The following is a 15,083-nucleotide window of genomic DNA, read 5'->3' on the forward strand; positions in this document are numbered from 1 at the left end:
TTCCACCATCAATTCAGCAAACAATCGGTACTACTCAAACAATCCCATCGACTTCACGGGACTGCTGGCCGATGCAGTTCCACACTTGCACAGATGATCTGCACAGGCCACAGCACGGTTATATCCCTGTTAGTCACTTAACCCGCAGCTGGTTTGTACAGCAACCGAGTGCTTAGCCCTCCAACTCGTGCCATAAAATTACAGTGAAAGCCTCTGCATAAACAGGGCAAAATGATGAAAATACAAGCTGTTGAGAAGTATTTGATATAAAAACCCCCACAAATCCAACTACTAATCAAGGTATAAATTCTTTCAAGGAGACTGAAATCCCTTTACTTTCCTTTGGCAATAGTATAAAATTTAATATGCATCGTAAGTCTGATGACAAGTAGAGCTACAGCTACTACTGACCAATCTTGCCTTCAATTTGGTGTTATCACAGTAAATGTGTTAATGAAAAACAGTCCATCCCAATAATTCTGTGTTTTCACACAGAAATTTATCTAGAAATCAAGATTCAGACCATGAGATAGCACATACAACAGCTAGGGAACTTTTCCTCGATCAGACAATCTTACATTGGTAAAGAACTTACAGCATGTCATACACTTTTTCTGCTTCAATAGATTGCAATTTTTTTTTTCAAATTGTAGTTTTTCTTTTATCTATCCCAGCTACCATGATAGGCATGGTAAATAAATCACATTAGACAGTAACACCTGTGGTTGAGATACGTGGCAGTGTTCTGCTTTTATTTCAGGAATAGCAATGCTAGAACATCCAGGAAAACAGCTCATACAGGAACAGGTCAGTGGTTTGGAGATACCAGAACTAACACGTCACATTTAACAGTCAGCTTCACTGTACGTGGACAGAATTCTGGTATTTTGGACACATGTGGGACATGAGAAAAGTTACCGACACCTCATGTGCAAACTTAAGTTACACTGTAAGAACAATTATGAAATAAAAAGGAATTGCACATTCAGAAGAGACCACCAAAATGAGTCTGGCAGTAATTCAAATCAAAGTAAACATAAACTTAAAGATGCTTTCCATTAATTTTTTTTTAATTAGTTTTTAAATTTTAATTCAAATTTTGAGTACTTCCTACAGAGAAGTATTTTCTGAAAATCTATACTACAGTGAAGGTAATTAACGCAATGTTAAATTAGCGTAATAATAAACTTTAAACCAAAACAAATTCCTTTGGCTTATTTTAGTAACTTGTATAGACAAGTATTTTCCACTTGTACAGCTGGCATTGAAAATTTCTTACATCAGTATTGTTTGAAAAATAACTGCAGTGCATTCTAAAAATGCATTTTTAGTTGGTTTTTATAGCTCCTATAATTGATTTCTTAATTTAGACATAATTTTATCCTGAGATGGAGTTAATTCTGTTTCATAATCAAATATTTTCAGATCTATTGTTTTAAATATGATTTGGGGGAAAAAAAAAAAAGACATACATCTTCTACTAAAGGCTAAAATTTGTCAATATCACTTCTCTCTGTTATGGAAATACCACAGGTTTTTTCCTTTTCATTAATACAAAGTAATTATTTTAAAGTGCTTATTTTTTCAGCCAAGACTGTTTTGTTGTTGGTATAATCCAAAAACTCAACACAACTCTATTACAAATATGACACCTCTAGGAATAAAGAAAAAGAAAAAAGAAAAAAAGGCTGACAATGTTATTGAAAGACAACATCCCTGAGGCATGTAGATTCTATTCTCTTGGTCACAACATTCAAAGGCATTAAGTAAACTGATAAGACAGCGGTAAATTGTTTCACAGTTTCTGAATTTTGAGCTAATTCTATAGATCCATGAGGTATGCACAAACAGCCATTAAGACTGACAGACACAAATGCTTGGAAACACAAGCCACAGAAAAGCAGGGTTGATTTCGTGCAGCTCCATCGGTCTTTTCATATCTTGCACCAGCAGGACAAAGCAGTGGGGCTGTTGGATTGTCTCACTGCTATTAAAGCCTTCTAACACATGTATCTAGAACCTGAATTCATGGAGGTCTAATGAAGTCATATTGAGTGACCAGAATTTATCTTGGCTTTTTTCCCCTCCCCAACAGCTTCAAGGAAATAAAAGGCTACATAATCAGTAGACACAACCTGCTGCCTTCCCCCTTCTTTATCTCACTTGTGTCCTACAACAATCAAGAGCAAAGTTCATATAGAATTTATCGCACCACAATATTTTGCTTTCAGATGTTCTCCCCTCTCCTCACCCCTTCCGTGCTTTCAAAAATGCTCCTCCAAGCTACTAACACTCCAGTAAAGACATTTAACCATTTAATCCATGTGAGTCACCTTAGATTAAACAGTATAACATCTTCATCTCCCCGAACTGTATCAGGAGAGTTATGCTGATCCTTCCAATTTCTCGTCTTTTCTAATTCATCGGGGATTCACTTTAGATAATATCTAGTCATTATTATGTGGATACATTTCTATCCAAAAGAGACTAATTTCTACTAGAAAAATGTCAGCCTTCTGGGGAAAAAAAACACACAAACAACCCCCCCCCCAAAAAAAACCCCAAAGCAACAGAATTTAGGTTCTAATCCTGCAAAACACGTAATTACTAAAAAACAATTAAATAATATTATTCAGACCATAAGAAAAAAAACTTGTGAAATGGAACTAAATAAAGGTTCACAAAAATGAAAAAATCCTCCACTTTATTGCATTCTTGAGTTCCTTGTCCAAAGAACCAAAAGTATAAATAATCACTTATTAGGAACTACTTCCCTTTTCTCTTCATCCACCCTTCTTCCTTCATAGATCTCTGGAGAATAAGTGTCAAGTCTCAACACTTCAAAATAGAGGAGCTGAATTTATCTTTTTTTTTTTTTAAAGTTAAGATCCCTCCCCCTCCAATATGGAAAGAAAATTTCAAATACGTGACAAAGAGACTTCCAGATATTTTCATTTGTCAAATCCAATTCCTGTATTTTCTTCATAAAAATTACTCAGCTTGTGTCCATGGTATTCTTGCCCAAATTTCAAACTGCCCTAAGCAGGCACATCACCCCATACGTCTAGTGTTAACACAGTCTCCTTTGCCTCAGAACAGCAAACCTAAGATCTTAAAATGTTACAGCCCTTAATCAGAGAACCATGATAACTTCTCTGATGAGACAGGTATTTATAAGCTTTTGTAACTTCCCTATTTTCCCATCCCCATCTTTTGAGCCTCCTTCTGTTATTGTAGTACATAATAAAGTGGAGCCAGTTTATTGTCTCATACATAATGGTTCCAGCCAACACCCTCACTTCAGGTATTTTTCTGTCAAGCCTCCCATGCCTTCACTATTGCATCACACTATCTTCCAGTAATTCATTCAAACCCTCCTTCAGCCAGTTTTTCCCTTTGTGCTGTCTGTGGCAGTCATTTTGCTGTCCTCTGTGCTGTTTTAGACATCAGGAAAAATGTACCAAAACCACAGGAAAAGAATCTCATTATAGAATCATAGAATGTTTTGGGTTAGAGGGCACCTTTAAAGGTCATCTAGTCACACCCTCTTGCAGTGAGAGCAGGGACATCTTTAACTACATCAGGTTGCTCAGAGTATTCCTCACTTCTATTGCACAGTAGCCAAGAGAAACAATTTTAGATAGACACCAGCTCAGCCCCAGTAGGGTTCTGTAACACACTAGTTTTCCATCTGATTTTTAAAATTCTAACCCATTAAAACATTTGTCACTAGAGACAAAATAACATTAATTAAAATCTGACTATAAGCTTAAGACCATGAGTTTCTCAGAAGCAGCTTAAGTGTCTTCCATTGGGTCTGTGGATCAGAAGCAGAAACCTACTCGAGGTAGAGGGATATTCAGTTGTTCTGTGTGTATAATACATGTGTGGTCTGGTTGGCCCCCTAGAGATTTGAGAGAAAAAGAAAAAAAGACATGCTCAGTGGAGACAAATCCTCAGAACACAGAGGAAAATTGTAACAAAAGCCACGTCTCCAGCTCCAAGAGCATTCCATTATATTTCAACTCAAATTTTGAAAACAGAACAGGCTCTTACTGAAATGTGTTTCCTAAATTCATTCTCATACACAGATTATTAATAGTTTTACCGGAAACTTTACAAAATAAAAATAAAGTCTGACACACTTCGAGTCCAGAGAAGAATGGAAGTTTGACAAGCTTTCAAATAGTCCTACTAATGAACATCAGGTAATCGAAACTAAAACTTCAATACCCCCTCCATGTCTGCATTAAGCAAGCATTGAAGGCAGGTTTTAAGGAAATATTATTTACGTAACTAAATCTGATACTTAGTACTACCTTGTCTTTTCCTCAGTGGCAGTGATCGCTGTCAACTGTACAACAGTGCATATTACAACATAGTAAGCAGAGAGGAGGTTACTAAGAAGAGCCCAAGCTGTTTTTTAACTCATTATAAAACTATAACATCCTACATACTGTTGTAGACTATTTAATTTACAGTCAAAAAAAGAGATGTCCTCACAGGTAAAAATAAATTCTTTTAGTAAAGACAACAAAATACTCAAAACATAGTTATAAAATTTTGGCATAGGTCTACTTGCTTGGTCCATGCTAAGAAACTGCATGGACAGGATGTGTAAGATGGGTAAAAAAGAGAAGAACGGAGTCATACATTTTGTTACAGGATTAAGCTAAATGTCCTGAACTCTCTATATAGCAAAATACATAAAGACATTCTACAGAGACAGATAGTAAAGAGCAACTCATAAGAGCTGGCCACAGAGCACTGAATTCCTTTTTTTTCCCCTTAGCAATTGCTTGAGAGATACATTAGGTAATAGCACTGCCATGCTATTATGGATAATGCCAGAATTATCAAATTTATCAGTACCACAATTTTACTGTTAGGAAAACTGCTAATAGAGATCCTGAAGAACAGGAAGAGTTTTCCCAGGAGCATACAAGTTACACTGATGCCATAGATAGTATCTCTGTATTTTAAAATCCTTTTAGTATTTCTAGAATCATTTCACTGGGAAAAAAAAATAAAGATAAATCAAATACATACAGAAACACACTCACTCAGATGGCACTCATTGCTTTTTGTACAATTAAGCTTTAGTGAAAATATACATCTTAAAACAAATGAAGTACAAATGTACAAAAATCCTTGAACTCAGATAAAAAATATATAATACACTTTGCTACAGAGATATAAAACATTTAGTTTGCTCATCCTTTCTGATGAGAGTAAAATGATTTAAAGTCTGGAGGACTCCTGCTCATCATCACTGCAATCAGATTTAAAGCAGACCTGCAAGAGAAGACAGAGACAATTCAGCTGCAGAACTGATGCTATTGTTGGTTTGTGTGTTTTATGGGGCACAGAAGAGCTGTTGAGGTGGTGGTGGGGCTCTTTTTCCAGCACATTTTACTCCATACTGACTAAACTTTGGGAATATCGAAGGAAACCACTACCCAACTCCAAATCTCAAGTCATTAAAGATTCATTTAACCTTAAGTTTTTTCATTCTTTTAACTTCACAGGACAATTAACTGCAACCTTATTAATTCAAAACCAACGGGAGGCTCTCAAGCTCTATCAATTTTTTTAGAACTCCTTCCCAATACATAGAACTATATCTTGGGACAGTATGAACCCTGCTGACTCAGCTGGGAAAGACTACAGTTAAGGTACAAGCTTTAAGTGTAACTGTGTGAAATTTTGAGTACATTTAACTATTCCTTTTATGCCATTACTGTAAGTGGGGAAAAGCGAATTTGAAAAGGTGATCTAAAAATGACAGTACTATTAAAACGTCCATTAGCATTGTACCATTTTAGAGAGGTGAATTACCAGCTGATGACAAAAAAAATATCATCATGCAATTTTAATACCTGGCCCTGTTGAGGCTACTTAATGATATGCTCCTAGCAATTTCAAAGTCCCATTTCTGCTTGAAAGCAAAAGTAATTTCTGAAGAAGTGTTCTCTACTGAAGTAGACTCATGCTTGTCAACATAATTCCACTCTAAGTGCAGGCTTACTGAGCAAGCAGAATTCTGTACATCTTCACATGAAAACATTTACAAATAGCCTATTTCTCATGACCAATAAACAAGCACAACGCCACATGTCTTTTAGGTGGTAAATACTCAATTCATATACCTCTAAATGTTTACTAAGAAGTAGAAGTTACTTGTGTAAGAAAAGGCTGTGCGTTATCAGCTGTGTAAACGTGTTATGTTGTTGTTTTACTGAAGACATTAAACTACCTGAGGTATTTTAACATTTGTTTCATGATACTTCTTCACTCTCATTCATTTAGGGGATATTTTTACTTACTTGCTTAATATACTATGATGGTTCATCTGGAGACCAGTTTTCTGAAGGAGTGAGTCCTAGGAGTTGCATTGCTCCAATGCACTCATTTCTGAATTCATTAGTCAATTTTAAGTTTTTAGAGAAAGGACCTCAATTATCTCTGACGTCACCTCCCCAGAAGTTTTTTAAAAAAACCGGCAAAACACATAAGGAGCAAGATCCAGATGAATATCTTTAGGAAAGAAAGATCTATCGCACAGCTGTTAACAGCACACAGCACCTTTTCCCCAGGCAACAGCTAGCAGGCATTAGAGGAAGACAATGCTGAGGGAGGAAAAACTCTTGGAGTTACAGGGATTGCCACAGTTTTTGAAGTGCAGTGCAGGGGCAAAGCCAATAAACCAGATTTAATTGATTTCTGTATTCAGTGAACAACTTGTTTTTCCTATCATAAAATAATATAAAAAATTGAATGGGTGTTAAGGTCTTAGCAGCAATTTTCTTATGAAAGGGAAGAAATATCCTTACCTCTCCACTAAAAAGTCTGTGAAAGAAACCCCTCTTTGGTTTAGGAGACCTCTCTCTGTCTGGTGACACAGTACCATCATTTTCACATGCATTGATATCTTCAAAGCATCCCGTTTCAATCATCTTTGAAACATATGAAATATAAATGAAATATTGATACAAGGTTCTCAAACAAGTTCCATGTATTATCTATTTACTCTGGCTAGGTAATCCTAATAACTTACAAATTCATCAGCCAAACTATACCACTCACAGAGCTCCATGAAGGAAGCTCATTAACTCTCCTTGTGCACCTCACAAATTAAAGAATAGTAACGAGAACACTATCATGCAGGTTAGAACTCAGATGCGCCTTGCTTTGATAAGGAATTCTTCTGCCCGTGATGCAATAAGCAGAAGTTTTTAAAACTAGAAACTGATCTTCCTTTTACCTCTTCTGCTCATTTCAGAGCAGTCTAGCCTAACAAATGCAATATATCTATACCCTGTAATGAACTTAATTAATAAACATGACATTGAGGAAGAAAAACTATTATTTATGCAGAAAACTAGTACTGCATAGTATTGGGGGGACACTTTTTACAACGGGGACAAATTTCACTCTTGAGGAAAAAGCAGCTGGTGTCTGACCACAGTAATTTAAACATCGTTCTGGTATCTATCAACACACAACTAACATATACCATAATTAGAAATAAGGCAATGAGATAGAGAAGGCAATACTTCGTGGAAAAGAAATAATGAAGACTGCTCTCTGGAGAGAAGTCTTCATGATTTTGAAGTAATTTCTGCTTGTGTACACAGAAAAAAAGAATTAAAAATACAATTACTGGGTACAGGAAGGACAGCAGGCAGAGTAAATGTCAAACAGGCACAGTCAGAAGGGGGAGAGTGGCTAATGCCCACAAGGAGTTGGCATTTATTGGTGAATGCCACTATTACAGACCTATCATAATGGGCATGCAACCAAATGAGTGTACCTTGTAGAAGTAGAGAGGGCATAAAGAGCAGTAAGAAGAAATGTGGTCTGCTTGTGTTGTAAACCGTGACATTACATACATTATGGGAATGGAGAAGGAATTCTTTAAGAGACTGAGAGCAAAAACTTGAGGGAAAGCTCAGTAATATGAATAATAAAAAAAAAAGAACAGATGTAAAATAAAGCCTTCAGAGTTTTTCCATGAAGGGAAGGAATTACCATGAGCAGAATTCCACAACTACTTCCAATTTTATCCCTCTATACGAGGTTGGAGTTATTAGGTGCAGTGCATTTCTTAATGACTGGATCATATTCTGAACTTCAGAATTACAACACAGCATATGAAATATTTATTTCTCCAATAGTCTCTGGTTCATTGCTTCTTAGTGAAGCCTTTTTCGAATGACACCTTTCAAATCTCCTTCTTAATGCAAAAAGAACAAAAGGGAAACAAAAGGGAATGTACTTTTTCCTCCGAGTTGTTCAGATGTGATTCGTCTGTTGTGTTCAAGCTTTAAATAAAATTTTAAAAACCATACTGGGAAAGGAATTATGCTAGTAGAATTCAAGACAATACTAATTTCAGAAAGTTATTAACATCATATAATAGGGGGAAGGCATTCGTAACAAGAACTACAATTTTAAATAATTATTACTGAGTGCTTCTCCTGAAATAATAGATTTGAATTTCCTAAATAGAGACTGAACTGCACGCAGAGGTAGCAAAATTCTAGCACTCTGTGCAGAATGCTAGAATACGCATTCACTAGGCAGATGGAAAAAGCTTCAAGAGAAAGTCTGACTCAACCGATACTGAACTGTTTGTTTTGAAACCTTAGAAAAGTTGAATCTGCAGTTCTTTACTACTGCATCACTTGAATACTCTATTGGTATACAGGCATGATACAAACAGCTTGCGCTGCACCTATTTGCTTTTGCATACTTTCAATAGTATTCTTTTTGTCTCCTATGAACAGCAATACTGTGATAACATGCTAGAAGAACAAAGAAAATGTGGTCATACTGATGCTAAATACTGCTTTGTATGCCGTATCTATGATGGCAAGATGCCAGATATTCTATATGCAAATCTACCATAGATCTCAATTTTAGGCAGGTTGTTTGTTTTTTTCTAAAGTGTCTCAGAAAAGAAGTCTAAACCATAAAATTCTTTACATCTCACAAAGAAAGGGGATCCTCTAGTTATATCCCCTATTAAATCTTCTATATTGTTGTGCTAAAGAAAATAGTCCTTTATGAAATATACAATACCTCGTTTTGCCAAGGGATTGAGACACAACCCGTAACAAATTTTGAATAGAAGTCATCATCTGTAGTATCCAGGTTCACTCCTTTTACTGTTGAGAACTGTTCTATATCCAAGACATCTTTACAATACACGGCACGTGGCTGCAGTACAATACAAGATTGCTTCATTAAGGTTTTGGTTTGGGGTTTTGGGGAGTTTGAGTTTTTGTGGTGTTTTGTGTTTGCTCATTTAGGAAAGAAAAGAAAAAAACAAAGGGGGAGTGAAATGTCTGCAATTTCTATTTCACATTGCTAGTCACCAAATTACACTATACTACGTAACAGAAATCCAGAAACTTAAAAGACTTTCTTCATAAGGCACCTGAGCAATTCCATCCATCCTGCAAGTAACAGAAAAGAAGTATCAAAAATACAAACAGCAAGGAACTTGTCTGGATTTCTTAATGGTTATCACAATTGACGTCTTCTGTCACTCTCCTTTCAATTCCAGAGTAATTTCTTCAAAGCTAATCTTCATTCACTCAGCATCTGAAGTATGGAAGTAGACTTTTAAGGGCTAAGAAATGAGCTACAGAGTTCCCTAGAGCAATAACACGATTGTAAATTGTTTTGGATCTCAGATGAAATGCCACAAAACAACTAGCCATCAATAGCTACAATGGCATTCTTCTGCCAATTTAACTAACTTGAAAGGTTTCTCTGGAATTCACATCATTGCTGACATTGAATTATGACAGTTCTTTCCTTTTTAGATACTAATCAAATCCGTCTCACCTACTTACATCTGGCAAGAATGGAGGTTCTAACATGTTGGCTTCCAGCCTCTTGAAGTTAATATTCTTGAAAATTGGATGTTGCTTTACAACAGCAGCTCCACCTTCAGTGCAACCCAGACGTTCCATTGGATTTTTAGCAAGTAACTGCAAAAATATGGAAAAGAAGGCTGATGCAGTGATATAAACCCACAATTAAAATAAAAATATAAAATCTATAATATAATGTCTTCAAATAAGTTTATTTTGTTACTTGGCCTTTTATTAAATGAAGTTTATTAGGGTATCAAAATGAACTGGAAATCCAAACTGCAACATTCTGGTAGCAAACAGGCTTTCAGTAGACAGAAGAATCTTTGAAAGCAGACCATTTGAAGTTTATACCCACAGTAATACGAAAGTATTTTAATTGATGCCATGCTGAATAGATGTTACAACACAGACTTTGCAGCAGACTTTGCTTCCAGACAATAGAGACCATTTTTTTTTTCCAATGGGCTTAAGTAATGGACATATTTTGCATAAACTTGTAGAGAAAGTTTTTGAAGCTTTCTGTAAAGATGTGCCTATTAAATTTAAGAACATGCAAGACTGAAAAAAAGCCGTTGTCTTGTACAACCTCTTTTAGGCAAGGAAACTAGTGCACTAATCTGCCATTTCCCCCCATGAAGTACCCAAGTTGAACATGCTGTTGTACTCCACCTATAATTACATGGTCCAAGAAGAACTGGACCTTTTCGTTCACATGATGACACATCGATTTATGCAGCCTTCCTTCATCTTGAAAAAAGTTTTGAATTTTCAAAGTTTGATAATTGAACAATTCACGGACAATCACAAACTTCCATGTGAATCAAAGAAAGATTTAAGAACTGCAGCAATTTTCAATAGAAGACATTAAAATAAAGTAGTGTATCTCTTGAAAAGGATTAGAAATTTAATTTTCAAACCTCTACGTCTCTTCACCCACCATCCTGCAGATGGATTTTGCCTCCTCTGAGAACTTGTCTGAATATGTTTCCTGGTCTTCCTTTACTCTCCGGTCAATCTCATCCCGTTTGACCCTTTCCTTATGCTTCCTGAATGGAGACTGTCCTTCAATCATTTCGTAAATCAAGCACCCAAGACCCCACCAATCTGGGCTGAACGTATACTTTTCATTTTTGAGCACTTCGGGAGCTACAAAACAAAACCAAAAGAAACCTCATGAAACACTGCAAAAACTCACAAGTACTTTTTTGGCTCTGTGCACTTCTATGTACATTGAAGAAACTTTAATTTCTACAGTGAAGACTCTGCTTATATCCAAGAGAAGCACTTAATTTCTTTAAGATCAGTACTGTTTACAAACTGAGAATAAAGTATGGAAAGAAATGTCTTGTCATAGTAATTTGTCTGCTTACCTGTGATCCTAAATCTCTTTGAACCTCAGAAAAACAAGTTAGGAGCTTTCTTAAAGTTCTACCCTAAAGCTAGAATTTCCAGATTTAAGTTTATCAGCTGGCTTATAATTGACTACTAACATCTACCACTGCATATTGTTACCTTTCTTCCTATAAGATGTCTAGGAACTAATCCAAGCCCAATGTAGTACCTTGGACAAGTTATTCATATGTTCACAGAAGCAAGTTTTCTGGTAAAACATAACTAGCAAAGGATACTTTACATACCCATGTAACCAACAGTTCCAACCCGTCCTCGGACCATTTCCCCTTCTGGGATCTGCACAGCTAATCCAAGATCTGAAATTCTGATATGCCCTATTTATGTTAAAATAATAACAAATAATAAAAGTAACATTACTTTTAAAACAAAAAATTTCTGTAGCATATCTCATTTAAAAAAATCCCCAAACATCAAAACATTCATACACCCATATACCCATAGCACTAAGTTTATTTAACTTAACTAGAAGGGAGTGATTTATCATTATTCAACTCTTCCTTAAATACATAAAGGAAGAGACGCACAGACCTAACTGATCTCCTGAAGGTCATACAAAAAAAATTTGCTGTTATGTACTCTAATTCCTAGCTTTGGCATAGGCTGCTACACTAGGACAAATAGCAATGATGACTGCTCATTTCAAATTCTGTATCTATGCATCAGACCCTTGTATTCTTCCAGTCTGTATTCCCACCGCAAACACTTACCTTTCTGACTTTAACAAAACATGAGAATTTACTCCATTTATTCTACATAATCTGCTGCCTATATTGAGGCACCAAGTTTTCCTCTAACAAAGTACCCTAATGATGCTCAGGCTCAAGTAATTAGAATTGCTATCCCCACTACCACCCCAAAAGAAAAGCAGCATAGCCATAATCTACTTAGAATTACTTATACTGTAAGATGTCAGTTCAATATTAGGATTTCCCCTTCTCATTAATAAGCCTAAGGTAGACAGCAGCTTCTGTTTCACTTCATTAGCCAACCACCTTTCCTGTTACAGTATTTCCACTAGTACCTATAATGTGGTAGTCTGGTGGAAGGCTATCATTTGTCATGAACGGCTCAGATGGGGGAACAGTCCAAAAAAGGCAAGGGGACTAAGTTCACCTCACCCTCCCTTATATTCCCATAGACAGATACAGCTCTTTGCTGGACAGACTCAAGAGCAAATGATTCAAGACAGTTCAAAGCAAGAATTGTATTGGTATGATTCCAATTTGAAAATATATAAGGTATTTTAAGAAAAATATAAAAGCCTAGACAGAAGAAAGGACAATTACATTTTCAAACCATTTTTAATACAGAAAATTGCCAGTAGTAGAAAATTTCTGTAGTAGAAAGATTCAGGGAAAAAAATACAAAAGAAAACAAACCCCACTTATTTCTAATACTGGATACAAGGACAGGGACATTGTCATTTCCAGAAACATCACAGATTCACAGAATAATCCAGTCTGGAAGGGACTTCAGAAGATCTCTAGTACAACCTTCTGAACAAGTACTGAGCTCAAAAAGTGTCCAAGGTTTTTTTTAAATTCTTGTGTAGAAAGACTCCAAGAGTGGACGCTGCATCACCGCTCTGCATAACCCATTCCAATGCCCGAGTGCCCTTTGCACATACATTCTCTGTCATTCAAAAAGCCCTACAGCTTCAGTGTTAGTTAACAGCATATTAATTTCTCATTTACATGTGATAGATAATCAAGCAGTGGGGAGAAAGACTGGAGAAAGTCAAGTACCACTCTATATACTGGTTGGAAATAACTAAATGTTCTTTGAGCAGCAAATGCTATTTTAAATATATTCAGACACACTTCTATTCCCTGATACCTGATGAATCCCTTTTTAAGTGCAGGATCTGAGCTCCTGAAGCTATTTTCTAATTATGCCCGTGTGCTTTCTGGAACAAGATCAGAATATCCCTGGCAGAGAGAAAGCATTCTAGTGCAGTCCTGCAAGGCTACATTTTTCCTCACAGAAGTCTTCGTCTTTTGCAAAACGAGGAGAAAAAATTGCTGGAGAGAAAAATTAAAGAATGAATTTGAGGTCTAGCAAAGCTTTAGCTCTTGGAAAGTAACTTCTCCCAAGCATCCATCAACTTTTTAGAAATTTATCAGTCAGAACACACTGACTTTAAAGAAATATATTGTGCCAGTGACTTCAAAACCAGTTTATCCTTAACTAAAATACTCAGCAATTACAAGAACAAACTGCTAATATTCATGCACCTCTTAGAAGAAGGTAATTGTTGCACACGTTCTACAGTGAATTCCAAAGACTTTGATGAATTTCATACAGTCATTAAAGAAAATTAATTTGGCTTTTGAAAACAAAAACCTATACACATTTATTCATATTGTTTGTACTTCCTTGATTCCGCCGGGCCACATCGGTGACCATCAGACCCACTGTAGTTGAAAAGTTAAAACACAGATGCTTCAGATTTTTTTTCTTCTTTATTGCTTAAACATTACAGTTTACTAAGTAAAATTCTGGCCCCACATCTAACAAATCATGTTTCCATAGTTGAAGAAAAGACAGAGAATAGAAGTTTTAGCCAACTTAAATCAAGGGCAGGGGGGTGAAGGAGGAGCAAAAAGGAAAAAGTAGCCGTCTTAAGTTGGAAAATTTGGCCCCTCAAACGTTGTCACTGTCATCCCCTGAAGACCCGGTATTTTTCCATACTTTCTAAATATCAAAGGCAGTGTTTTCCTTACTAATTAAAGTTAATATTTGTTAGTCAGGTCCTTTTTATCATGAAGAAATCCCTTAGATTTCTGTCACAGTATTAATTTGATTGGTAATTCCTGGTTTCAAAATTAAAATGAATTTTTACTTACCACAGTCATCAAGGAGTATATTTTCAGGCTTCAAGTCTCTACAAATTAAACAAAATAGAAATATGAATTATACGAAGGAAGAATTATTAGCCATAATCAAGTGCAACTGAGGCAACATAAGACTTCCTGGTTCTGATCAAAGCAATTTTCCTCATTTCCACCTATATACAAAAGAAGTTGTGAATCTGAGGACCTATAATACAAACATTATAACCACAGAACTTTAGATCCATTTTTTACCAACTCTCTAATCCATTTAAATTAACAGAGCAATTAATATTTCACAGAACAGAATCTTCCTCTGCACAATACTAAAATCCTCATATGAAGAGTCACCAACCTGCTCATAAAAGACTTTTCTCCTGTGAGTATCAGCCATACAACTCTATAATGGTAAAACACATCCATGCTTCTTGCAGTTTGATGCTGACCCCTTACTATATTCCACACCAGGGTGTCAGGATATCAACAAAGAGTAATATTCCCCAAACTAAGCATATGCTTAATATTACCCATTGTAACTGCATTCCCTTAGTTTGGACATAAAGCTTCTAAAGCTTCCTAGACACTTCAGTTAGTTAGGATTCTTTGCAATCAGCTTTCCAAGAGCCTCTACTACTTTTCTGTAAACATCAAAAAACATTAAACATTTTTTAGCTCTTAAATGCTAGCAAGACTTCGGAAATAGTAAAAGGGCAATTAATTCAGTATGCATTTCGGTATTTTATAGGCATCTTCTTGTACATTTTTCTTTAAGAACAAAAGAAGAAACTCAATGGGATATTTGGAAATCCCCCCACCTCAAGGAAAACTTGGGGAGTCACCAAAGCTGAATCAGAAGCTGTTTAGAGGTTACTTCTAGGATTTATCCTCTAACAAATTCCACTGAGAACATAGATATTTATATATAAATATAAAATATATATATGCATGCAAT

General features: G+C 35.9%; 1 protein-coding gene across 1 annotated transcript; it reads right to left on the minus strand.

Moving 5' to 3' along the window:
* Positions 1–5,081: 5,081 nt before the first annotated feature.
* Positions 5,082–14,189, minus strand: LOC104495981 (G protein-coupled receptor kinase 4-like; the record flags this gene model as incomplete). The annotated part of the gene is made up of 7 exons (XM_010139036.1): positions 5,082–5,295; positions 6,834–6,956; positions 9,085–9,222; positions 9,864–10,001; positions 10,825–11,033; positions 11,525–11,614; positions 14,147–14,189. Coding segments are annotated over 7 exons (795 nt in total), but the record flags the coding sequence as incomplete, so codon positions are not given.
* Positions 14,190–15,083: the final 894 nt, after the last annotated feature.

Source organism: Buceros rhinoceros, unplaced genomic scaffold (assembly GCF_000710305.1).
Source record: "Buceros rhinoceros silvestris isolate BGI_N320 unplaced genomic scaffold, ASM71030v1 scaffold26506, whole genome shotgun sequence".
Classification (NCBI taxonomy): domain Eukaryota; kingdom Metazoa; phylum Chordata; class Aves; order Bucerotiformes; family Bucerotidae; genus Buceros; species Buceros rhinoceros.